Here is a 27,935-nt window from a genome sequence, read left to right as displayed (position 1 = left end):
TTACATCCCCGCTGCGTTCGCCATCGCTGTGTTGTTTATTGACTACGAGCGTATATGCAGTTAGTATACTGTATAGCTCACAACTGGCTTGGCAATCTCGTTGTCTTCATAAGATGTAGACGATTGTACGAGGCAGCCTTCGCTACGAATCCCTCAGAGTGCGTTGGTAAGTATACTAACTATAGAATAATTTCAACCAAATTTTGGCTAGGATTTGAATAAATCAATCAATGTTATATAGAAGACATAAGTATGTTATCAATTGGTAAAATAAATTAATATTTAGTTAACATACTTGCTTCTGTTCATTTATAGTAACCGTATATATTTGCATGAGCATGACCACTATGTAATGTGTGGATTTTATCGTAAGATCTCGCACGCATGCAGCTTGGAAACTACATTGGTCAGGTGCATGCGAACACGTATAGCATATCTGGGTGAGTCGCATTCCTTCGACGAAGAGTGCAAAGAATACGTGCCTCGTTATATATGCCTTATTCGCTCCTACAGTGTTATTTTACCATGGTGGCTTTAAAATATATATTTTCATATACTTGAGAGATCAATCCATTTTTCATTTTCATTTCACTTTATTTATTTCGTCTATACATAAGAACAATAGAACAAAGTGGTATAGTATAAACAGGACACTAGAAAAACAATAGTAGTTTATCGAGCTAGCGACCAAAAATAACAAAAAAACAAAGAAAGAAGGTAACAATTAAGAGTAGAGATAAATAAACATGAGATAATCAATACTCAGTCAGCGTAGTTTTCAATTAGGTGGGCTTTAAGTTTTCGCTTAAACGTTACATAAGATTTAACAGTATTTATATCATTTGGAAGCACTTTCCAGGTTTTATAGCAGTAGTTGTTCAAGAGTAATTTACCGTGTTTCGAGTGATATCTGGTAACAGAAAAATGGGTCTATTATTCCTCGTACTGTTACGAATATACGCGGAATTACAGGGATTAACAATATCACTAAAGACACGGGGGAGAATATTGTTGATATACTTATAAATAAAAGAACACATCTTGAGAACATGAATGTCGCTGACCTTAAGAAAACCAAGGTCTTTGTGCAAAGTACTGGTATACGTCGATGTTTAAAAGTAATGGTTTTTAACATTCTGTTTTGGAGGATTTGTAAAGGCTTAAGTATGGTAGCTTTAGCCATGCCATAAATTTCAGCACCGTAAGAAATCTTAGAACAAACCAGTGAATAGTAAAGCTGAATAGCTACAGAGGGAGTGAGCGAATCCCTGAGGCGATAGAAAATACCATCCATGGTCTGATGTTCTCCACGAATTGAGTTTACAAATGTCTTTTATTTCTCTGACGTTTAAATAGGTTCGCAACCACCTTTTTGATACCGGGAGGGGTATAGAATGTTATATCGTCCAGGTGTGGGGGGTGGGGTCATGAGAAAATTGGTTAAAATGGCGGGGAGATTATAGATGCAAAAATTATGCTATATGTTGCAAGATTTAAAACAATGTGGACGAATTGTAGAATCATCATTTTTTTTATACCGTTCCTACAGTTTTGTTTTATAGCCTACTGTACCATACACTAGTAGGATTTGTGCAATATTATGTCTGCTAGTGGGAAAGCGTGGGTGGGAGGCTGAGGCCCTTAATTTTATCATTTTATTATTCCCCACCCCTCTTTTTTAAACTCATGGCAGTCTGAAATAAATAGTCATTGTACTGGAAGGCTTATCAGTAAAGTCATAGCTCTAGGCTACATATACAGTAATATACGTTATCGTCCCAGAAAATAATAAATTAAATTTAAAAAACAAAATAGACCTGATATGATGCATCCTTATACATATTATATGGGCTATAAATTAGGTCTATATAATTAATTAACTTTTCACGCACGCAAAGTTGTGCTATAATTACAACTTTTAACTTTATATGTTGGGTTAACAAAGGGAGATTACCCCCCCCCCCTCCCCCTTCCCCCTTGATTCGCGCCTGCATATGGTACGATAGGCCTACTTCTCATAAAATCCCCCATTGACTTCAATCAGTAAAACATAAAACTGATGTGAAAAGCCTTCTATATAGAGTACGTATATTTCAGTACGTAAATTATGCTACCATTCAATGGATAATGGAAACGTTGGTTTCATGACACACAAGTTCATATCCTTATTCTTTTGGCCTACCAGTAAACAGATTTCCCACACTCTGCCTGAAGGTGTCAAATGGTCTAAACATTGCCTCTCAATGTATTGTCCCAGTACATATTATAACTAATATACTGCCAATACAAAGTCCGTTAAAGACAAATTACTTGGTAAAATGTCTAAACTTAATCACCTTGTTGTTTCTGTCAATTTTCCACTCGGAACGAATTCATATCGACTGTGTATGGTCTACATGGTTATAGACAAAATAAGTTGTAAGCTATACTGCTATACAGTGATAGGCCTGATAGTAGCTATATTACAAAGTATTCAATATCCCAATCGACATGTGCAATGTTTGAAACAATTTCCCTTCCCTCTTTATCTAATGCATTCACTAAAACAATAGTATAGAAGAATAGGGAAAACTAACAGTTAGCAGTGAATAATTATTTATATAATGGAGAAACCAAAGTACAAGTTCCTTTTCATCTCACAATAAATTGAAGTTTCGATTCGATGAAAGGACGAACAAGAACCTGCCCAGATAAATTATCATTCCGGTACATTATTGCATTATAAAGCGGTTTGAGCTTTGAGCTGTCATATATACATTGCCACTAGCTCAAACCGCTTTATAATGCAATAATGTACCGGAATGACAACATACATAATAAATAAAGATATACTTATTCGGTAATAGTTCCATTAAATATACCGTGATGCCATTAGCCAGTTAACGGTCGACTTGTTGTCTTTTCTTGCATGAATAAATAGCAATGTCATGTGAATATTCTTACTAGAGACAAAACTAGGTGGATTGTCTTCAACTTTAACCACGGTAAACTGACTGCTTTTACGGGCAAATGGAACTATATACTAATGGTCTGCCTGCTTACGTCAATCGCACTTGGGGCCGCCAGACAATATGAATATTCATGAAAACATAGCTGATGAACAAGAAGGTTAGAAAGTGAAGTTTGGCGAAATAAATTACCATCAACAAATTTCTGAGAAAAGCTTAAACGTATATTTAGAAAACATGTTTTCTAATATACTAAATATTACGGTCGATCAAGTCACATTTAGTGGCATTTATGCTGGGGTAAAATTATCCATCTCATGTTTTGCTCATAAATATTCATACCACGATATACATTTAATGCTTAGGGGAGAATGAGACATAAAGTCGAATATATACAGCATCCGACCTGATTAACCTCTACGTCCTGAATCTGCGGCGATGATATTTATCAGGGGCAGTTAACAGGGTTTTTTTTTAAATCAGGAGGGTCAGTGTGTAGTCCTGTAGGTCGTTTAATTCGACTCAAGCGTGTTTCTCCCGGCCCAGAAATAGTATAACGGGCGTAAAATAGTGTACATTCTTATATTTTCACGTTATAAATTAGGTCCAAACGCACGCTTGTACTAATAACTACTTTTATTGTCAAGTTTGTGGGACATGATGAGGGTGGTCATGTACCCCAATCCCAGTCCCCACCCTCACCCAAATCCCCTTGATCATCATCTAATTCCAAATCCTTAATCCAAACGTGTGTCGTATACTCGAGGCGTTTATCTGCTTAGGGGAGGCGGAACCAAGGTTTTGTACCAGGTCCCTCTAAAATGGAGGGTAGCAGAAAATAACGAAAGAATTTGCTCTAGAAAAACTACCTTTCTGTTAATACCGCTATGTTTTTGCTACCCTTTCGTAGAGTCCAACAGGAAGCATGCATGCTTGAATTATTGCCGATGTATCGTGCGTTGCATACCATATGTGTTAAGCTGTGAAAATATGCCAAAACTCGTTGATATAAAAATATTGTCATGTAATGAAATTTTTGTTCTAAATATAACTTAAAATACCTCGTATGTTGCCTTCACCGTTTGCTGTCTTCATTAAAAATTGTCATCTGTCAATCAATCTATGCTGAAATTAATTTGTTTAAATACAAGCTAATTTCATCATTATTTTATTGAATTATAGTTCAACATTTCCTAATTCCCGATACCGTTTAAACGTAGAGACACTTTCCCCTGAGTGAGGTCGTGTTATTTCATTACTCCATTTTTTTTTTCTCATTTTCTTCCCCGACTCGCAACAAATTGTACGCATGCAGTAAATAGTTGGAGGGATTAAGTGTGAAACAGTCAATGCCATAGTGCGTGTGTGTATTCATGTATTCATTCAAGTATAGAGGCATACAGTCTGTGGCGGCCAACGCGCTACGACGACACACACTGCTGATAGAGGCCTGGCATTTACTATGTCGTGTGACGTAGAAATGGGTCAATTAATTCACGCGCGTGAAGTATCGATCCAGAGTTTAATTCTCGTGTAATTGGTACTACGTATTACTCATGTAATCTGGGGTTTATGAGAAATTCGATGTATTTTGATGTTGCTTTTCTCGTAGTACCGTGTGTTATAAATGCAACATACGTCCATGATATATAACGTTCCTAAATACGTAGTAGGCCTAAGCCTGGTTGTTTTTTTATGGACAGACTTTTATAATTGGATATTCCTGTGGATGATATTTTATCAAAATGATCAAGGTAAAACACAACCGCGTACAAGCCCGTACATTTTTAATCTCATTTAGCAAATTCATAAAATGAATGTTTGTTATATAGCGATTTATTAGCGATTTATTGGCATAACAGTGTACCAAGAACAATATATGGGTAATGTGATTTAATGTATTAATGCGTGTTGATAGTTTCCTACGTACTCGGCATTCTATGAATGTTCAGCTAACTATAGTATGTGACATGATAAATGTATCAGTTTGGTTTATAGTGAAATTGTGAACTTGTTGTATTGTGTAAATTACACGCGGAAATCATTGAGAAATGGAAATAAAGAGATATTTTCACCGCATTTTGCAGAAGAGAAGAGGACGTAAACTCAGAAAGATGGAGTCTGTAAACATTCTACGATGTATCATTCTAATTTCTGGTATTGCCGCCATTAAAGGTAAGACGAATAGTTTACCTCTTTTACAATGAACGGTTTATTTGCGTGGTAGATTGTTTGCATGGGATATGGAATTGAAGTGGGGTTAGAGTTCGGACTGGGGAGGAGGAGAGGAGGGGTGTTAGGGAAGGTAGTTATTGATCATTTGAAGGGCAATTTGATCCTGTGACAATATTGACCATACTCCAGTGGAATGTTTCATCATGCTTATTATCATGGGAATCTTTTGACTGAAATAAGGATGAGTTACTGTAAGGTATACGTTCAATATATATGGCCTTTATAAGTTTAGTGAATTAGCTTGGTAAACGGAAGATAATTAGTCTCTGAAACCGTTTTAACCATGAGTCCGTTATTGAGTTCATTTGATCTTTTCTAATGTGTTATTCAAAATAGTTAGTTTTCAATATACTTCACTCAAATTTTAAATTGCGTAGTATTGTGCGTAGATGTTAGTCTGTTAGTGACCCAGGGTCACAAATCTGGAATTCCTCAGTGGACTTGTGCATATAAAGGGATTCCCTCGAACTGTTATCGCTTAGTAAATGTCTTTTAGAATTTCTCGTCACTTTTCCATAGTCATCCTCTACCGGAAGAGAGAAATGAAAGAAACTGAGGAGTAAAGAACATATAGGAGATATATTAACGAATGAAAGACACCGACCACGTAGACTGAAGCATAGGATAAATATAACATCCGAAAAGACATGTATATACATAACAGGACGCGAAACATCGATGTCATAACACAATCGTATTGGATAACATGAAACTAATATAGCATTCACTCTTTTGCCTGCAATGCTTATTTTTATAAATAAAAATAAATATATATAAATATATAAATATATAGATATATATATATATAAATATATATTTATATATATATATATATATATATATAGGTTTTTATATATATATATATGTTTATATATATATATATATATATGTTTATATATATATATATATATATATATATATATATATATATATATATATATATATATATATATATATATATATATATATATATATATATATATATATATACTTATAACGTGTATCGTTAATTACGATCGATATATAGCCGAGTAACTCTACTATATAAATAACTCCGATTATGGCGTAACAGAACCAATATAATCTTAATCGATTGGTCAGCATGTTACAATTATAGAGCTAATTCTCCCTGGCAACACAGGTAATGGCTATATCTGCCATATTTTATTCGTGACAATTTCGTGAAATACTCTCCTTCTCTCTCTCTCTCTTAGTCTTTTCCTTCTCTGTATGTTATATATAGAAGGAAGATATCTATCCGAAGATATCGATTTTCAAGCTTGAACTTGGGAAAGCTGTCGGTCGGAAAGCTTAATTGATATATTAGTTCACTGTACTTTAATCGTTTGGGACACTGTGCTAAATATGACATGCTGTATAACGCGTATAATTTCTGTTGGTTATACATTTTGGGGACATTTCTCCTTGATGAATGTCACAAGCAGAAGAGAAATAAAAAATATAGAAACTGATAACACAAAAACGCCAATTGGATCATTGATTGCATGTCTTTGCCAAAGAATCCAGTCACGTGTTCAGTTCCAAGAAATTATTAGCAAAGCTGGTTACAAACTTAAGGACACAAGTAATAACTGCTCATCACGTAAGGGACATTACCGTCGTTCCATCAAAATATAACCTATTTCCATATAAATATATCTTTAATTTGACTAATTTTCTATTGTCTTTTCGAACTCCCCCCCCCCCCACACACACACACACATCACTGTTCCAGTACTCCTCGCCGTTCGTAATTTTCTTAAAATTCAGTAACACGAATTAATGACGATGGAATCCTGTGCAGATAATAATATTTTATTTCTACCCCACAGCTGAAATGAACTCGACCGTCTCCTCATGCGATTCTAGCTTTTATGGCCCGCCAGTTTGTATAAACACGCCAGGCCCGTATGTTTGTCAATGCGCCCCTGGATTCTTGTGGAACGGCAATTTTTGCATGGGTAAGACAGTTTACTTTCAATTATCAAAATTACCAGAAAATTCCAACCGATTAAATTCGAACCAGCTGACAAAGCCTGTTGTCGTGCTTATTCATAAATAGTTCTGACGCCTGATGATGATTTGAAAGTCAAGGGAATAAGTAAATGAGAATTTCTTTTAAAAGATTACTTGAAGCAGGTTTTTAGTCAAACAAATTAAGTGCTGGTATAGGTATGTTTCTACAGCTCTCCTTGTTTCCAGATTATCACGTATAAAAACATGCTTTATCTCTGAGGGGGAAGGGAGGTCTCGTAAAGGCAAAGGGTGGGAGTATGGAGACAGGACAAGTGCGGTGGTCTGGAGGAGGGGTGTGGTCTGGTGGAGGTGATGAACAGGGTCCAGAGGAGGAGGGGATGGTGGGCTTGAGGATGGGGATGTATTATTTCTGGAATGCTAAATCTGATGTTGACGTCGGCTACTCGGTGCAGGACTAAATGTTACAGTGTGAATCCATTGTTTTACAAATTATAATACCTCAACCAAAACATATCCTTTTAGCTTAATATGTAAACAGCAGAGCAACTGTAGATGGCATTCAACACCATTTATCCTTGAAAAATGTGTACCTCATTGTAGAATAATAATGATACGATGAAGATGAAGATGGAGATGATGATGATGATGGTGATGATGATGATGGTGGCGATGGTGATGATGATGGTGATGATGATGATGATGATGATGATGATGATGATGATGATGATAATGATGATGGTGGCGATGGTGATGATGATGGCGGTGATGATGATGAATAAAATAAATAAATAAACATGCCTAAGTTTACGACACTTTACGGCCTTTGGTGATACTTCACAAGAACCAGTGTCAGGTTTAAGATTGTAGATTAGTCAATAATAAGTAACTTTTTATTACCAATGAAACATCCCTTTTATCATTCAAAGCGACAGAATATCATTCTTTGTAATGTACCGATGCGAGCCATACGTCTAGACAACCACATAATTAGAAGGAAACATTTTCAGTCATTTTGGCACCTGCCGATAACAATTCTTCATGTTCGCTCAATATGATACAGTTAATTTTGTTTTCTTTTAATTTCTAGCAAATGCAGTGAATTCCAAATTGGTCTTCCCGAGGAACTCTACGACAAACAATTACGTCGAACTGCTTGGCAAATCTTTTCCAGAACTCAAAAGCTTCACCATTGCATTGTGGGTAAACTTTTCATCCGAGATGCTCAGTCGTAACATCACACTGGTCTCCTACAGGAAAACAAGCACCCAAATCAAATTCTCTGGCGGTTTCGCCTTTAAGTTGGTGGTAGCGGATCAGGAGGTATTGTCGCCAACGTTAAAAATCACCCCTGGGAGCTGGACCCATTTGGCGATAACTTGGAAGGCGGAAGGTTTGTAAGGCTTATTAATTAAGTTAGACGAATCCAAACTTGGGGCATTTATTATACTATTTAGAAGCCGATTGTTGAGAATAACGATGGCCGTGTTGTTGTTGTTTGGTGGTTTGAGCTTCTCGACTCGTAATCATAAGACTCAGGGGTCAATCCGTGGTCAATGGATCAACGAGGTAGATTATCCGGTGAATCCCTTTTAAGTCTTGTGCACATTTCAGAACCTAACAAGGATATGATACCGTAAGTAGTTCGATCAACTTTGGAGTTTGAACGCTCACGTTTTCAGGCTCTGACCGTGTCCGCAATCGCTATCTAAATGTACAAAGGCCCACGTCTCTTTTTCCTCGACACGCACATGCTATACCAGAAGGGGACGGGGGGGGGGGGGAGAGATCAGTCAAGTGAGTGAGAAGAAGTAATTTTTTGCTTGAAACCTGCACTGTGAAACTTTAATCCATGAAACAATTTGCCGACGAATTCGTTTTCCTTTCATTTATAATAGAAATTATCATCTCATGAAATATATATATATATATATATATATAAATAATATTTCTTTCACTCTGAATTTCTAGATGGTTCATGGGCGACTTATTCTGAAGGTAAGATTCGCGATTCTGGTGTGGACCTTTCCCCGGGACATTCCATTGACTCGGGGGGTGAATTGGTTATCGGAAACCCACCAGAAGGTGAAATCAGAAGTGCCAGTCCACTCGGTATGATGAACTTCGTCGGTGACATGGGACAAGTTCATGTTTGGGGTGAATCATATAGCGAAAGACAGATCTGGCATATTTATAATGATTGTACGTTTTCTGACTGTGGTAACATCGTGGAATGGACTGATTTCAGAAGCGGGACAAGAGGGGACGTCAAACTGATTTGGCATTCTCATATCTTTGGTAAGTTTTGTATCTAGAGGTATTTTAAATGTTGCGGTTTATATGAAAGCTTCATTATGCATTTAAACTCGATGGACTAATTGATTTTTTGTAACTGAAATAAATTTTACAGTATTGTGATAGTACGGTAACTGACAACACCATCATATAGTAATGTACTTTAGTCTTCGTTTGGTACACAAACATGTTTGGTGTAGTTTGAGGCAGAAAAGGTACAATTGACTGCACAGTAATACCACAAACGCTTGTAAAGTAAGAACTCAGTTCGTGTTCATGCATAATGCATAACACATAATCCATAATACATAATGTATTTATGCATGATGCATGTATATGCATATAATCTGCAATGAGTCTTTGAGCTGTACTTTGACATTATGGAAACTTTCGTACAACACTACGCTGATAATATCATACAGTGTTATGATTTAAGGTTATAGTCCTGCTGCTCATTGTATGTGTGAGTGAATTAAGGATAGACAAATTCTGTGGAAGGGGAAACCCATTTGTTACGAGACAGTGGGGAAACAAGAAATGGTTCTTACCTCGTTTTGAATTTTGGAATTTATTAACATTTTCCACGTCTGCATAAACTTTGATAAATATTGAATAAATAACAAAAGTATTACCATATCATATTAGTACTTAATATCTCGTTTTTCCTGGTTTTTTTTTTTTTTTTTTTTGTGCACAAATTGGTACAGAATATTGCGGAATCGACAGAGTGACGTCATGTGACAAATCGTGCACTCAAACTTTAGGTAAGTCCAATATTTCTTCAGTCAATGTCCGTCTTTGGCGTCCTAGCCAGAGTTTCAACCCAAACAAAAAATAGTACAGAACTACAAAGCTTAATTCGAGTATATTGTGGATATTAGGATATATATGTAACGCTATATTATCGATCCGATTCCTAAATCGCGTGCATTATTTATATCTGAATCTACGGTATTCCCGAGTTCAAGGCCAAAACCAAATTCCACAGTAAATTAACCACATGAATGTCACAGTCCCGAGTACTGTAGGAAACAACATATAAAGATCGCTCTTATAAACAAACAAAAAGTATATGACGTCATCAATCAATCAATTAATCGGTTTATCGTCACTTGAATACCGTGAACATGTGTAACATGTACCGTATATATGCTGAATTATATGTGCAATGCTCACTTTCTACATAATCTAAATCTCTTGAATGATTTGATTGTTCCCCCACCCCCCCCCTCCTCCCTAAAAAGGACCGAAGTGTGTTTTAGGCTACGAAGGGAACTTAGAGTGGCCCCGAACAACGGTTGGAACCACTGTGGAGTTACCCTGTCCGACCTTACGAGGCGGTAAGATGTACATTTATTTATTTATATATTTATTATTTTCTTGTTTTTTGCTCCATATACTGTGCTGTTCGTTTTGTTTTGCTTTTTTCGATGTTTCATTGCTGTCGCACATTATGTCTAAATCATTTAGTTTGTATGAAAACGATAATGCTATGATCATATTTGTGACATAATAATCGATATATTTTCCAAAAGTCAAAGTCCTCAGAGGGAAATAAATCGATTGTTTGAATTTTAATTAAATGGTAATGACGCTTCTATCAGGACGTCATCTGATTAAAAGCTTTTGTTTTAGTTTTTAGACAAAGGTGAAGTGATGAAGAGCCTAAGTATTAAAAGATCATGTTGAGACTGCCATGTTCACTTTTATTTACATGAACTTTCAAATTAATGAGGTACCGATTTTGAAAAATAATCATCTGAACCATTGAATATTATTGGCACGAAAATTTACAATCGAACACATACCGGTATGATTTACATTTCAATGTGGTGGTGGTGGTGGTGGTGGTTGGTGGTGGAATGAAAACACGACGGTAATATAGTTGATGTGCCAATCAGATTCATACATGAAACGATGAAATATTGAAGAGACCTTTTCATCTAATCTTCGTTTTCTTCATTTTATTCCACTGCAGATGGAAAAGCTACTAGAACCTGTTTACCTATCAAAAAGGAAACAGTCGGAAAATGGGGTCCTGTCGATGTATCCAACTGCGTGACAGGTGACCTCCTGGTCATTAAACATGAGGTGAGCCTTCTATAGATATGCGTCATAATTATAAAGCCTTGGTATATGTAACACAATAAGAATTGTGGTATATGAAGATATGTTAAGTATAGCCTACCGTATTAGGCAACGTCTGACGGAGGATGAAACACATAGCAAATCATATGCGATTAGGCCCTATACGGTCCTATTTGTTTTACGGGATTTCTGATTCCAATGAGAACTGCGTTAGATTTGTTCAAGTGTAATGCTCGACTATAGCTCTATATAAATAAACTAACTAGAACAAAGTACAGAAATTTGCATAATAATTGCCCTGCAACTTCAGAATTATGTCACGCTTTAGAGGAACGTGAACAGTTGCTTTTATGGGTAATCCAAATATTGTGGGGAAAAACTGTATACAACTCAAAAGGTTTGTCTGTTTGTTTGTTTGTCTGAGTGTGTGATCTTGTTTATTTGTTGTTGTTTCTATCTGTCGCTATGTTTGTCAATCAAGAACTTTGTCTTCTTTTTCATTTTAGATTCAAGAAGTGCTTATATCTGACAAAAAGAGAAATATCCAGACAGAAGTGTCACTTCTTAAAAATATGACGAAGCTTATCCGACATATGTCAAAGGTCACCAACCCATCTGACCTGGTTACCATCATTGACGTCATTGACATGCTCGTTCAAGTTCAAAAGAGGGCAGTAGACCTCAATTCATGGACGGAACGGAAAAGGTCCCATACAGACGTCATGTCGCATCCTTCCATAGCTGATACGCTTGAATTTTCAGAGGTAAACCTATAGATGTACAATGGAAACCTTGAAAGTTACGTCCAAATATGAAGATCTGTCTGTTTGTTACCAAATAGCAACTTCAAAAGAGGACATGATCACTTAATATTTCACAAATTGCAACAAATTGATTAATCCCTCGCTTTTTAAGTCACAAAATCGTCATGTACTTGCAACGTGACAAAATGAATATTTACATATTCCTCACATATATTAACGAGTTTCCTTTTTTTAGGTGATGCCTTTTCATTTAATTTGATGTTGCATTTCTGAGAGGTAGGTCTAGTAAAGCATTTGTCAGTGTGTGTAGCGGTAAATTTGAAAATGCTAATTTTTATTTTTTATTTTTATTTTGTTAGTAATTTTATAGTTGCCTAAACTTGTATGTGAAGTTTACATGTGCGGTATTGTGTTTAATTGCAGGAACTTCTAGGCCTGGTAGATTCAATTCTTTACGGGGCCTTCGATTCTGCATGGAACGCCACCCAGCCGAGGGGATACGAAGCCTTACGACTCTTAGAAGTCATCGATCGATTTTCCGCCATGTTGGTTCGAAGCCTGATGGGTCACGTGACCAGGAATGAAATTAGCTTAAGCAGCGCTTTGGCGGGCTTCGATCTTAACACGATTGGTAAGTAGTCCAACCGTATATTGGTCCTCTCCACCCAGGTGACCCGCTGTATAAACCGACAGCTGACTGACGCGGATCACGTGGGTGTACATCCCCGCCCCCACCCCGAGCCCTTCAGCACCACTCGAACAAGTATTTATTAGCACAACCTTGCTTGTAGACCTAATAATAGACCAAATTATATAACCTTAATATGCCTCAGCATACACCATTACACATGTCAACTTCTATGGGGTTGGCCCAGACCCGCAACATGGGAGTCGGTCACCAACTACCAAAGGGCCACACCAATTCTTTATAAAATCCTGAGCCCGCCCTGGCTGAAAAGATAACTTTCATACATGGACATGTTCAATATGGTCTAACAAACAACGTCTTGGTGTGAAATGGTAAGGAGGATGGGTGACTCGGGGTGGCAGAGGGTTGGGGGGGGGTCAAAAGGATAGACAAGACCATCGATTGTTCACCTCATAGAAAACATTTGTAAATATACTAATATCCTTGTATCATCGCTAGTATAGGCACATGATCAAGCTATCCCTTACAGTAATGGACATTGTCGGTAAAGGAGGGGCGAGGGGGGGGGGGCAGGTTGGGAACACCGCGTGCTCTGAATATGTCATTATTTTTGGTCGTTCTATAGTCAAATATGAGTGAGCTATTTCAAAAAGAAAAGTTACATTTACGTTACAGTAGATCATACCGATGTTTTTTGTTGTTGTTGTTGTTGTTGTATCTTGCAGCTCTTTTCGTGAGATTGTCGGATCGATCGGAACTGATTAGTGATATTACCTTACCTGATCACTTTAAAGACTTTAAGATCATGCAGGTTAATCAATGGAATGGGGCACTGGAGAAGGGCGTAGGGAGGATGAAGATACCGGAATATATAGGATTTGATGATGTAAAAAACAAATCAGATGGTGAGTTTCTTTTCCCAGGGAACTGCAGCTTCTTTGTCACTTACATAAATTATCGACTTCTCTAAATAAATTAATTTATTCAGTGCGACGAGGATTTCCTATAAAGTTTCATTTCCATTACTTCTTTTGAATCGGGGTTTAAGGGTACCCACTTGGCGTACCTCACCTTTAATACAATTCCTTTTTTTTATAAGCTAACCTCAGAATTGCGTTTTTATTTTGCCTTAGTCAAAACGTTCGAGGTATAATATTATGTACGAACACTTTTACATTTATTCATTTTTAAAATTACAAGACACAAAAAACAATGGTTATTTAAAAAAAATCCCTGTTTACATTGGTCATTGTATTTATAAAAAAACAGAAGGAGTTTTATATAGATCAACATAAACAAGATTATTAAGGAAAAAACTCTTTTCGGTTTTTAGGTTATTAATATTCATAATGAAAAAGGTTTTAATTGTATAGTTTCTGTTGTTTCCTATTACCTTTTCATGTTTGACTTTAGTCCGATATTGTTTCTTTTTACGACATAAAATCAATTAGACCATAATATCTGCTTTATTGACTTTTTTTTATTAATTTATTTTTGGTTTATAAATTTGTAGATATAATCGGTTACTCATTCGTCAAGCTGACATCGATGTCTTGGTTACTGCCAAATCATCCCGAGTAAGTCCAGAGAATATGCCTTTAAATGTCACTTGTAGTGCCGCTCCCCCCCCCCCGCCCCATCCCTGCCGCAACAGACACACCAAATGCACTAAAAACTTATTTACGATCGTTCAATGTTGAAACTTCCACAAGTCCATTTTTGTGACTCCGTCAAAGGAATCACACCCCCCCCCCCACCACCCACACAACCCGGAATTCACACAAATACTGAAATATATAGCTTTGAGAAAACTGCACTTGTTGTCGATATTGGGAATAGATTGGATTGTTAGAACATGTGGGAACAAACCTTTTAAGCATTTTTAATTTGCCAGCAGTTTGAGGCGATATTGATAATATTCTATGATAATTAAATTTTATCATAACAATATAGCCTATCCTCTCTGATTAAGTCATAAAGTTTTGTTTGGCTTTGTAAGAATCGATATCAGTATATTGGTTTATCACGCGTTAATATGAAAACGGGAGTATTCCAAATTTCATATTTTATCCTTCTTCCACATTTCTTTCGTAAAAAAAAATGATTGTGATATTGAACTGATTTTAGAATTGGGTAATGATTTTGTTTATTTATTGCTGTTTTTATTTAACTTTGTTTTGGCGCAAGATCAAGCAACAAGCTTCTGCAGTCGATTACTAATCAATTAATTAAAGCCATGAGTTGTCACTTAAATTTTCATAACAGTTTTCATTGTTGTCACTTAAATTATTTTACAATTGTTTCATCTTTCACAGACAAGTGGTAGTTCAATTTTACCGCGATAAGCATTTGGCCTTCGCTCATAGGGAGAACAATGTTAATACCCCTATCTTAACATTCTCTGTGTTTGACTCGGCTGGTGAAATCTTAGAGGTGCCTGCCTCTTCATCAGAACCGTTGATATTTGAGCTCGGATTTTTAAATGTAAGTATACAACCTTACGTTTTTTTATTCTTCAAATTCTCACCTTAGGGAGGATAGACATAAACACCAAATGTATACACTTTAAGGTCCAATGTAAAAACATAAAGATGAAGCACATCTATCGATAGAGGGCGAAGTTTGTATTTCACCAAAAAAATATATAACAGCTGTGTACCAAGTCTTTCATGCGCTACAACAGATTTGCCCTTTGAACATGTATAGGCCTAGTTGAAGATAACAATATATCGGAAATAAACGTTTACCTGATGCGCATGGGAGGGAAAATAAAACAATGACTCAATTGAACCACTAGTCAATGAAATTATTTTCTTATACTCTTTTCTCTCTTTTCTCTCTCTTCTCCCCCATCCCCCACCGCACCCTACCCCATCCCCCTATCTGTAGACATTCAACATATCAAATGCTTCATGTCAACATCTTAACAGGACAGTTGGGTAAGTATTTCAACGATACATTTTCTTCTTCGTATACTGCCATCTTCTAAGATTATGCAAATAGTGTCTGACGTCATAGGTTATCATAGTGATCACTGGTTGAGGTCGTTCAAAATGAATACGTTTGATTGAATGTTGGCCTTGAGTTAATTACTTGAGTCGTTCTGACCTTGGATTAATGTTCGCTCCATGGAACACTTTATCATGATAAGTTTTAGCAAGGACTAGATGACTAAGAAACCATGCTTAATTGTAAAAGTCATCAGAACGGGGAACTCATGAATGTTGCAAGGCCTACCGACTTCAAAGAAGTGTATTAGTTTAAGAGTACGACGAGAGTCTCAGTTATATATAGGCCTATTGAGTTAAAATAAATTTAAGCTGCTTGCGGATTTTCAAACGTCTTCCACACATTCTAAGGTTAATTATCTGGCAAAAATCAAACTGTAGGGAAATGAGCGAAGATTATGACAGCCGATTCACATGCTGGTATACAATACTATAGTACTGTAATATTACAAAAATTAACAACATAATTGTTATCAAAATATATCATTGTGTCATGTAATGCTATATGTAACAATAGTATTGCGGATGTTTTCATGTTATATTATTGTGACACGATATTATTGTAAGATACCATGTGAAACGGGTGATAATATATACAACAATATTATTGTGGATGTTTTATATTGTATTATTTTGATACAATACTGTTGCTTGATAATTAGTGTAACGGGTAATACTATATGCAACAATAGTTTTGCGGATGTTTTATATTATATATTATTTTACAATATCATTGTATGATACCATGTGAAACAGGTAATAACAACATAATTGTGGATAATTTATGTTGTATTATTTTGATACAATACTATTGCATACCGTAATAATACGTGAAACGGGTAATACTATTTGCAACAATATTATCGCGGGTGTTTTATATTATATTATTATGATACAATGTTATTCTGGTGGATATGATCATCTGGTACAGTGATGTGTATGTCAACTGCTTGGTAAGAAGTAGTTGTGCTTGTTCGTGGGTTTACTGTTCTCTTTTACTTCTCCTTCTTATTATTAATATTAATATATTCTGTGTTTTTTTTATTCAACTTAATAGTTCATTGGTCGATTGGTCTTGGACCTCAGAAGGATGTTTCGTTAGACCACCTGTAGATTACGACGAGAAAGCTATTTGCGAGTGCCATCACGTGGGTGTATTCGCAATTACGACTCATATGTATGACGTCAACGTAAGTATATATACACAGCATAATTCTCACTTGAATCTTAATACGGATGCAGACATCTAGGCTCATTCTGTACAAACCTATAGAGACCTAACTTGCAGCCATTTTGGAAGTGGTGCAGAGAACGTGATGGATAAGCATGGGCTATGGAACAGTCTTTCACCTTATCAGTAAACCAAAACTAACGATTCACGTTTTTATAAGGTATATTTTAGAAATGTATAAATATTAAATAAATATTTATTTATTTCAATAAAGTAAACCTTGTGTTATTAAACGCTTGTGTATTCACACAGATAACCAACATATTTCTCTTTCCAAATGTTTGAAGTACTTTTTGCAGCCTTTAGCAAATGCTGCAAAGTGATTGCAATTACACTAAAGGCAATCTAAATATAACAGTTTGTCCAGTGTATTTGTACAATTTGTCCTGCCCGGTCCGCTCCGGTACAAAAAAAAACAATAACGACAGACTAGCTAACCAAAATAGTGTAGTTACTATAAGAGCATTTACTTGGAATAATTATTGTTAGTTTAACTTGCGTTGTTGCTGGTACTCCAACACACTTTAGCTAGATCTTATATATATTCTCAAGTATGGTCTTAACATATTCAGGGTTTTAGAGGAGTGCCCTTGAGATTATTAAGGATATTGTTTTTGTTTAAGTTGATAACAATTGGTGTCTTTGTAAATTGAAATGAGAAAGCTTAATGTAGTGTTTCAAACAGCTTACTGCCACTTTTAAACACTGTATTTTGAGTTGGTTGTGCCATTCTCACCCAGTCATGTACTGTTATTTCATCTCTTATTACATATAAAAACGTTATTAATTTAATGATTTTGTTTACTTTTCAATTCTCCGAAATTCACATTTAGTTTCGATCGGTTTCTATTACTAAAATGTTCTAAAATACTGAAGCGCTTAATGTGACCTAATGATGACATCGGGTCAGTTATACACTGTTAACATTGTATACCTTGATAATATAGAGAAACAATACACCGCAGAAACCAGTTACGCGACATGTTAAATTTTGGATAGCTCTGCATTTACATATTCGGACATCTTAGGTCACATGTGTGAAAAACAAGTAGAAAGTAACATATTTCATATTCTAGTGACAATATATGACATCAAAGATTTACAACTACAGCTCCCAGGCAAGACTATGTTAAACTTTTCTATCTCTAAAACGAACAAGATATTTCTTCTCTGTTTTGGAGAGTTGTTCTTCACAAAGATTTATACCGTATGTCATATAAGCTAAATATTAAAGCTAATATATAATCTAAAATTAGAATATATAAATATATAGGCTAAATATATATCAGCTAAATATAATGGTTGATTCTGTGTCTCCTTAAATAAACTTTAATAAAGTAATCACTAGCAATAACCATTTCGTGTCGGACTAAAAGTTTCACCATGCGAAATCTAAATTTCCTGAACAGTATTTTTTGACATATTTGTTGTTGAAAATACTGTTTGTTTTAAAGTTAAAGGTCACGTTTCTTTAATGTTAACACGCTTTTGATCCTCCGTGTGATTTTGGTATTATTTTTTTTCTCTCATTCTTTGACTTATAGTGGGATCCTGGCGAGCCACCGAGATTTTTCCCAAGGTTTCCTATGTTTATTGGTTGTGCCGTGTCTATCACCTTTTTCGCAGTTTCCCTTGGAACTTTCTTCTATTTCAGGTTCGACTATATATATATATATAATATATTTTTCTCATTTTTTCCATTTTTCCTCATCAAAAGCAATTTCTGTTCCATGTTTCTAAAACTCAAGAGGAATTTAAACACAGGATCGACTTAAAATACTACTTTTATTATGACGTGTAACTAATATGAATTTGAAAGGAATTGTGATGAAATATGACCGAAGTGTAAATGAGACATCGCATAAATACTTTATCCCTCCTCCCATCCCTACTCCCACCACCCCCCCCCCAAATAAAAACAAAGAAATCTCTGAAAGCGAAAAACGAGCACAGAACTTTACATATCGTGTTTAGTATACTAGCCACGCCATCGCATTGATTACCACGTTATACCCACCAGTACGCTAACACTGTTATGGCGTTCAATTACAAGTAATAGCGCTCCTGATAAGAACAAAATATATTTGAATTATATCTAATTTTGGTTTACGCATAATCAATAAACCATATTGATGTTTGCTCTGGTAACATGACAGCACCATTATCTGTGAATACTGTAATTAAAGCACTTACCTATGTCCTTAAGTTTCCATCGTACCATGTATAAGCAATGAAACTCCTAGAAAAAAACGTATATTCTATTTTCGCCGTTTTTCGCCTCTTAATTAAATTCATTCAAAAAATACATAACTTGGTGGAATAAATCTTTATCACCTTTCTCTTGAAGGTTCGTTTAGATCCCTTGTATTTAAAGTGGGAGGGTCGCCAAAAATTCGAAAGAAAAATAAACTACCGATATTTGTGGGATAAAGCAGACAATACTTCAAAAGTTGCAAGACATTTCAATTTTTGCAACTTAGCACCCTTTATCATCTAAAATACGTTCAAATGGGGGGGGGGGTGGGTGGGCGGGGGAGGGAGGGAGGTGGGTTACCACCTTCCCGTATACCCATTCGCCAGGCCACAACGTTCGCTGAGAAATGGGTTAACAGAGGTGAAAATTTTGAATACCACGGATCCATATAGATTTTATGTACGATGTACTATAGCATTAAATATACAACTACACAGTACAGTGCATAAATATAATAAGAATTTGGACAAGTCATTCATAAATTTCATAACTTTAAAATATTAAAGACCTTCGCAAGAGATAGTGTTTTGTTTTTCTTCTTCGATCAGCCTCTGTAACTGTTATTCTTTTTCTTGTACGCGACAAATATATGTATATATTTGTACGCGACAAATATATATATATATATATATATATATATATATAATATGTATATATTATATGTATATAATATGTATATATTATGTGTATATAATATGTATATATAATATGTATATATATGTATATGTATAATATGTATATATATATATATGTATAATATGTATATATATATGTATATATGTATATATTATATGTATATAATATATATATATAATATATATATATATATGTATATATATATATATATATATATATATATATATATATATATATATATATATATATATATATATACAGTAACTTCATGTCATTTGCAAAATAGTAATAAAAAAATAGCAGCATGTTTTTCTTCTTCTGCAGGTGTGTAACTGATACGGTAGCTGTACACAGGAACCTCGCAGTATCAGAAATTTTACTACAGCTGACATTCCTTATTGGGACTCCAAGAATTGAAAATGCGGTACGATAACCAGAATGAAAGCATAATTATCATTTAGTAGTGTCATACCTCATCCTCTTGATTATTATACCTTACTAAAGTCAATTTCAATCTATAAATTAGACACAAATATTTCTTAAATCAGTTCAAAATATGTATAAAAAGATTAAAATTTGTAACATTAATAGACACATGTACATTTCTAGTGAAGATCATACGCAATGTGATGGTTTCAAAAGCACGTGCTTGCATTCATTGTCAGCACGTATCTGAAAGTATAGGCCTCTTGTGGACATCGCAAAGAAAAGATTTTACAAAGCAATTGACCAAAACACTATAGTTTTATACGAAATATATACATAAGCAAGGGCATAGGAACCGGGGGGCTGGGGCGCCAGCCCCCCCTCCCCCAGTGAAAAATATGGGGGGCGGAAGTATCATTCCGCCCCCCCCCCCGCTTCGCAAGTCAGAAAACCCCTTTTTCATTTCCAAATGAGAAAAAATCTCATTTGGAGCACCAAATTGCATCTAAGGCCAGGTGAAAATGCAAATTTTTTAAAAAAATGGAGTGGGTGTTGAAGTGTGCTATATTGCACCAAATTGCATCTGAGGCCACCTGGAAATGCAAAAAAAATTCCCTTAGACCCCTCCCCCAGGTCGGCCATCAGTCTTCAGCCCCCCCCCCCCACTCAAAGGTACCTTCCTACGCCACTGTACATAAGACAAGTACACTGTCTATATTTTCTTGCATCCTGCAAGAAATAAAAGGCAACCTGCAACAAATACTATGTAGTTAAAGATACGGTTTATGTTGCTTACTCCGAAATGGTGGACATTTTTAAGTGAGGTGCCACCAAACATGTTAGAAAATCAAGTAATGGTCAGAAACGCTCAGATTCCAGCAAACCCACCCACAATGCCCTTTGAGACATTGAATTGTCTGCATTAACACTTCTCAGTGTCTAGTATTAATTTAGAAAGATAGAAGATTAAGTATAGTTACTATAGTAAGTTCTTTAAATATACTCAAATTTGGTCCTATGTTGACGACCTTTTTGAACTAGCTATGTAGCTCTAGAAACCGTGTTCAAAGTTAATCTAAAAGGCATCTTGAGTTAATCTAATTCCTAATGGTATTCATCTGTAATTCTTTTTATTTCCTCATTCATGAATTTGTTTCATTTTTTTATTTTTATTTTTTCCAGTTGATTTGTAAAATCATAACCATCTTGATACATTTCCTCTTTGTGACGTCATTCGGATGGATATGTAACGAGGCCTTTAACCTCTACGTAGAAGTCGCTAATTCCATTCACTCCGAACACCAACAACAAAGACCTATGTTGAGATACTACGTCATCGGGTGGTGTACGAATATTTCATATTATTCTTGTTAATTTTTCATTACTCTCTCTACTTTTTGATAAGAATTGATGACCTTTGGCCAGAACCGAGGACAAAATAATTGCAAAATTCACATTGTGCAAGAGACTCATCAGAATTCAGTGTGATTCTATAGCAATTGACATGACTCTATCAAAAAGATTATGTATTAGGCTAAGTATAGGCTAAATATAGGATATATATAGATATGAACATTCACAATTTAGAGGTGACTAAGGTTATAAAATTTATTGCAGTATTGCAGACACATATTTGAATGTCTCCTTCGTTATACAGTTATACCCACATCCGTTTTTTTCTCATGATTTTCTTTCTATTAGTTGCTCCTGGGATATTAGTCGGTGTCTTAGCCAATACCAATTGGAACGATTATTTTTCATCAAATGTGTAAGTATGACATCCTTGTCTCAATTGTTAACATTCTTGAAATGTTTTCATTTACACAGCTCTTATCTTTATAGAAAAGACAAACACGTGACATAAAAAGATCTGCTCCATAACTTTTAAGTGTGATTTTTGTTTTGCCAATCATGTTTTCATCACTTTAATTATTCAACCCTTTTTCTAATAAGTATATCATGGAGGAGGGGGGGGGTCATATATGTATTTTCAACATTTTATATATTTATACAACATATGCTCACACTACGCCCCCCCCCCCGCCCACCCCTTCCTCCCACCTCACACATCAGTCAAATGTAAAAGAAAAAATCATACACATAACGCTTAAAGGTCCAGCACAATTAAGCATAAGTGCCTTATTCGGGATCACTATGAATTTAATTCAATACGTCATCTCCTCAAAGTGACCAACGTTTGATTGATTACAAAGAAAGAAATTAATAAAGTGTGCGAAATTTGTGGACAAGTTATGATGAAACTTGATTTTGCGTGAGTTGCCTGTAATTCCCTTACCCCCATTCATACCAACGATTCCCGATATTATTTCACAATTGAACGATAATGATGTTCAAAACTGACTTTTTGCTTCACACTGTTCTAGATGTTTCATGGACTTCAGCTTTGTTTGGTTTATGATTGGACCTGCTGCTGGGATTTGGGGAGTAAGTAAACATTAATCGAATTCTGAAACTGTACGAATATACGACGCACTACTCTAGTTAAATTAAATGAAAAAAGAATACGAAAGGATAAACGCATATACTTATACGATAGGATATCCATTAGACTGCACACTGTATCATAACATTAGGCTAAACGACAGGCTCACTATATATCAAAGTTTGATGTTTCAAAAATGTCTTTTCCGATAGCTGAGAAATCCAACAATTTGTGGTTCTTTTTGCAGAGTGTAGCAGGATGGCGTAACCAGGCGCAGTTTGGTAGAGTGGTTGTAGAATTAGTGGGTGGTGGGGGGGGGGTAGGTGTGGATGAGACGTCAATTTCATAGCGTTCTGATAGTAAAGTGGTATGTGCATTTAATGAAATGATCGTAATTGTAATGTTCATTTTCCATATCAGCCAGCTTGACTTTACATGACGCCAGTCGTTATTTTATGATGGACTATGTTTCACATTTCCATATTTTGTTCAAAGAAGTAACATATGTTTGAGCTGGAGTTGCTAAACAAAAAAAATTATTTGCTGTTATACAATTTCCCAGTCAGTCGTTTTCTTTAAATTTGATTTTCTTATTTTTTGACAGATTACAGTGTTTGTGCTAATTTATACTGGGAAGGACATCTCCGAGAGTTCCTACTTTAAAGATGAGAAGACCAATAAAGTCATCACGTGAGTACATCGAATCTCCTGTCACATGATCACTGATTCTATGTCACGTGAGCATTGGCTCATGATCACGTGAGATTTAAACATTGTTGGTGAATTACGTTTAATGATTATTAATTGTGATTATTCTCTCTTAGACGAAATCTGAAAATCTAATTGAAGTTTCTCACTTTTCTTCTTTTGTTTTGTAGGAATCATTGTAAGGGTTGCTGGATTCAAATAATGCTTATTGTGATCACGTGGAGTTTCGCGCTGTTCTCCGTGGATATGCTGTCCATTATACCACAGATTCTGTTTGCTATGTTTGATATGTTGCAGGTAAAATAGATTGTCCATTACAAAATATCAAGAAATTTGCATATTCCTATATGTTTTAAAGAGTTTGGTCTTCACTGATTCGGAATAAAGAAGAGAGAACGGAGTTTTCGATATTTTCTTTTTCTTCTTCCATTAAATGAAACATTTTGGATTAAATTCTTGACGAAACTGCTATTCTTGGTGAAGTCAAAAACGTTGTACAAACGCCTCGCTGTCACCATGTATAGTTTTAATATTTATTATTATAACATTCATGCACGATTTTATTCCGAAAAAAACAAAACAAGAATTCATAATTTGACCCCCCAAAAAACACATTGCTTTCGTCGATTTACCTCCATGTTGCTCTAAACGGCTAAATAATCCAATTTATATCTCTTTGGGTGAAAATGCCGATTAGTTAATGTTAACTTGCTTGAATGCACTCCTCAAAATATTCATCGTATACCACAGAGTATCGACAGAACTGCATGGAAATTCCGTTTAGAGTTAATGTTAGAACGTTTCTTTAATATTATAAACATTGTCATCAAATACGTCATTTTCCAATTTAGTAGAATATATATATATTAATCAGCTGTGTGTTCCATCACCAACATGTCAATGCATTACGTCATTACATGAATATTCATCTTTTTCAGGGCGCGTTCTTCTTCACATTTTTCTGTTGTCTCAATGGAGAAGTCACCGAAGCCATAAATGATTACCGCATGGGTATGACACAGACTAGTGGTTTACAACGGACCACACGATATAGCATTTACCGTAGATATGTGCCACGCCCGACCACGCGTAGGACACTCTCCAACCAATCAGGAGGCTCTTCGGGCGCATCACAAACACCTCGGCGCAATTCATTGAATAGTGAACACGCAGAGGAGGAATCAGACATCCCACTGACCAATAAGAATCAATCTCTGAGAGAACACGTGTTGAGGAGCTCCGTCGATAAAATGAGGTTATTACGAAGAGGCGGGAATGTGACATTTGATGAGGTAAAACTTTATTTACAAAGAGAATGTGGGTTTAAATCACTGGCTAGTAATAATAATAATAATACGTAAGTTTTATATAGCGCCAAACAAACTATGAAATAATTCTCGTTGCGCTTAAATCGTGTGAAGTTTACCGTTTGCAGGGGTAAATGTGGTGGGGGTGTGACCCTCCCCATCTCGGCATCTACAGTCGGGGGAATTGGTTCAGCCAGGGGATGTTAGACCACTGCTATGTATGTACGTCCCCCCATTCAACCTCACACCTAACATCAATAGTATTTGGAGATTTGTAGATAATAATGGCCTCCAATGTCATGAATGAGGATGACTATTAATGTGAAAGATCGGGGCAATGAATGGAGGGAAATAAAAAGTAGTCATTGACTCATGGTCAACTCCGTCAGGTTAAACACTGTCATACCATCCTGATTAGTTGCAAGCTCACTGCCCCCTATCTAAGAAAAGGTTTTCAGAAGATGATTTTATTAAAAATGTTCAAGGATTATGTTTCCATTATTTTTCCTCCTTTTCGAACAGAGTACTGATGAAGATCATAGAACCAAAGAGGAAGAAATTGAAGATAGCAGTATTAAAGAGGAAGTGACGTACTGCAGTGATCAGTCCAAAGATCTCGTGACGGCAGTGTGACGTCATATCAGCCTTTCAATTAGATGGGTCAACAGTGATGCTTATTGAGCTTACACACTTATAGATCATTTTATAATCAGTGGCGCGCGCGAAGGTACATACATGGGCCACCCCTTCTCCTCCCCCATCAACAAAAGGCCCATTTTGGCACCTAAGAGGATTCTAGTATCTTCCGCGACCAAGAGGAAATGGACGTCTTTGGCACCTCCATCTCGCGGCTCCTTCGGATGAAACGGCGTACTTTCCCCTGAACCTGTAATTCGGTAGTCCAATCCGCCCCTAACATAAACCGATTATTTTAATTTTTGTATATTTCTGTTTTTCGGGGGTTTTGTGTTCCATTTTTTTTAAGTAGAGAATTGATTATCGAATTATATTATTGAGTTTTAGTGATCGAAGTGAGGTGAGGATAGAATATAACTTGTGATCCAACGTATATATGTTGCATTTTGTTTAGATGGCTGGTATTCTCCACTGTACCGTTGTCTCTAGAGGAGATAGGAGAGGGTTATATCCATACTCAAAGAGGAACAGGTGTGAACAGCGTATATGGGAACTTGGAAAGTGAAAGTGGTTCATCTTTGAGTATAAAACGAATTCAGCTTTAATCGGTAGTCTTTCTATCACGCATATAGAAGGTTGTACAAATATTAGCTTTTGTTCCACGTCATATGCAATTTTTCTTTATGTAACGGTCTTCTACTTATAATACTCTTTAACACCGTTTTTATTTTTTTATTTAGTACTTTGTTTCCTATTTTATTGAAAGAGTTGTTTGCCAAATTATTATTGACATTGGTCTCAGTATTTATAAACATTAAATATACAATGTTTACTTTTATTATGACCTCATAATACGATTGCTTAAAAAAGAAATTAGGGATTTTTGAATTTATACACACCGATGGTAGGATACTGGGTTTAGAACTAGTCGCTTTTGCTTTGTTGCTATGAAGCACGGCCTTGTCGAATTACATTTGTATCAGTTCCGCGAAATGATACTATGACGCTTCATTTAAATATCACCGGTTTTGTAAATGTTATATATCAATATGTCGGGAAAATTATGGATATTCAGTAATTCATTCCAAATAAAAAACAATAGAAGAAAGAAACTACACGGTTACTATACGGTACACAGGGTATATTTGTAATGTGCAATATATATGTAGTAGCGTTCATTTCATGAGTATGAAAATAGGTTCATCAAATTTTTTAATTTCAGTAAGTAGATATCACTTTATTTTGTAATTCCAGACCTGCAGTAATTAATCTTGTAAGATCTTTCTTTAAATATTTATCATTATCGCACGCACAGTACTGCACAGTAATGGACAGTTCAGTACAGTGTAACAGTACAGTGTAGTACAGTACAGTACAGTACAGTGTAGTAGAGTAGAGTAGAGCACAGTGAAGTACAGTACTGTGTGTGCTGTACTACTTTAAAATAGGCCTATCCACATTTCTTTTAATGCTGCATTTTATGTGAAGTCGCAATTGCGTCCCTCTATGTTATAACTATAACTCATGTTATATTCACAACCAATTGATACGTTTTATTGTGACTAAGACAGTTATGAACCATGTAATGGAATACATCGAATTTTGTGTCCCACAAATTTCCTGTAGGCTTCTTATGATGTTTCATTTGTAAATATTTGCCGAGTTTTCCTCATTTCTGGTAAGATTTCGGTCAATTTATGTAACAGTTTCATATCTTCATGTACTAGGTCTTCACATTTTAACAGTCGAGGGTAAAACCACAAGACTGTAAAATATTATTTTAATGCAAAATGTAGCTTAAATGAGCATTAGTTGTGTCGACAACGTAGAACGTCTCCGTCCTTCGAAAGTTAATCGCCAAAGAGTAATGATCACTTTTTTTTTCTTTTTGGTTGTTGTTGCAAGTCTGTAATGTGATTATGTAGCGCATACACTTCCATTTAATCGGTACATTATTTTCATAGCAGGCCAGTATGCAGAATAGGCCTATATATACATTGCCAGTAAAGGTTGACGGTTTTTCAAGTTGTGATCTGCCACGGTTATGATAACATTATTAATTTGACTAATTATTATTTCATAGTTTCGCATATAATACTAGCTCAGTTCTTGTATCACTTTATGTGATATACAGATAATGTACACATTAGTGGAGTAAAATTAAGGAAAAGCTACGGCAGAGAGTTCGCGATAAGAGTAATATACCTTTCGCTGACGTCACCATATCTGACATCACAATAGCAGGCCAGTATGCAGAATAGACCTATATAAACATTGCCAGTAAAGGTTGACGGATTTTTTAAGTTGTGATCTGTCACGGTTATGATAACATT

At 35.6% G+C, this 27,935-nt stretch overlaps 1 protein-coding gene across 4 annotated transcripts; it reads left to right on the top strand.

Annotated features, from left to right (window-relative positions):
* Positions 1 to 7: 7 nt before the first annotated feature.
* On the top strand, positions 8 to 26,288 carry LOC139968959 (adhesion G protein-coupled receptor L2-like). Of its 4 annotated transcripts, none has more exons than XM_071973609.1 (24): positions 8 to 166; positions 5,036 to 5,123; positions 7,016 to 7,144; positions 8,248 to 8,550; positions 9,129 to 9,455; positions 10,160 to 10,216; positions 10,697 to 10,792; positions 11,431 to 11,543; positions 12,047 to 12,304; positions 12,728 to 12,935; positions 13,679 to 13,858; positions 14,467 to 14,530; positions 15,269 to 15,437; positions 15,843 to 15,892; positions 17,019 to 17,151; positions 18,737 to 18,846; positions 20,407 to 20,506; positions 21,691 to 21,853; positions 22,210 to 22,276; positions 22,893 to 22,953; positions 23,556 to 23,641; positions 23,830 to 23,956; positions 24,598 to 24,951; positions 25,489 to 26,288. In XM_071973609.1, the coding sequence occupies exons 2-24, from the start codon at positions 5,063 to 5,065 to the stop codon at positions 25,597 to 25,599; spliced, it is 3,327 nt and encodes a 1,108-aa protein (XP_071829710.1). In that variant the 5' UTR covers positions 8 to 166; positions 5,036 to 5,062; the 3' UTR covers positions 25,600 to 26,288. The 4 variants fall into 4 exon arrangements, with proteins under 4 accessions (XP_071829710.1, XP_071829711.1, XP_071829709.1 ...); XM_071973610.1 differs by lacking the exon at positions 8 to 166 and adding an exon at positions 4,337 to 4,481; XM_071973608.1 differs by lacking the exon at positions 8 to 166 and adding an exon at positions 4,496 to 4,702.
* Positions 26,289 to 27,935: the final 1,647 nt, after the last annotated feature.

This window comes from Apostichopus japonicus, chromosome 6 (assembly GCF_037975245.1).
Source record: "Apostichopus japonicus isolate 1M-3 chromosome 6, ASM3797524v1, whole genome shotgun sequence".
In the NCBI taxonomy this organism is placed as follows: Eukaryota; Metazoa; Echinodermata; class Holothuroidea; order Aspidochirotida; family Stichopodidae; genus Apostichopus; species Apostichopus japonicus.
The sequence above is the reverse complement of the archived record's forward strand: the minus strand, read 5'-3'. Positions and strand labels throughout refer to the sequence as shown.

Bases quoted from the DNA above. Each gene is read 5' to 3' on its own strand.
- LOC139968959 (XM_071973607.1), top strand. From the start codon at position 5,000: ATGGAAATAAAGAGATATTTTCACCGCATTTTGCAGAAGAGAAGAGGA. The intron at 15,438-15,842 runs GTAAGTATACAA...CCCTATCTGTAG, and splicing joins TTGAGCTCGGATTTTTAAAT to ACATTCAACATATCAAATGC. The intron at 23,642-23,829 runs GTGAGTACATCG...TTTGTTTTGTAG, and splicing joins AAGACCAATAAAGTCATCAC to GAATCATTGTAAGGGTTGCT.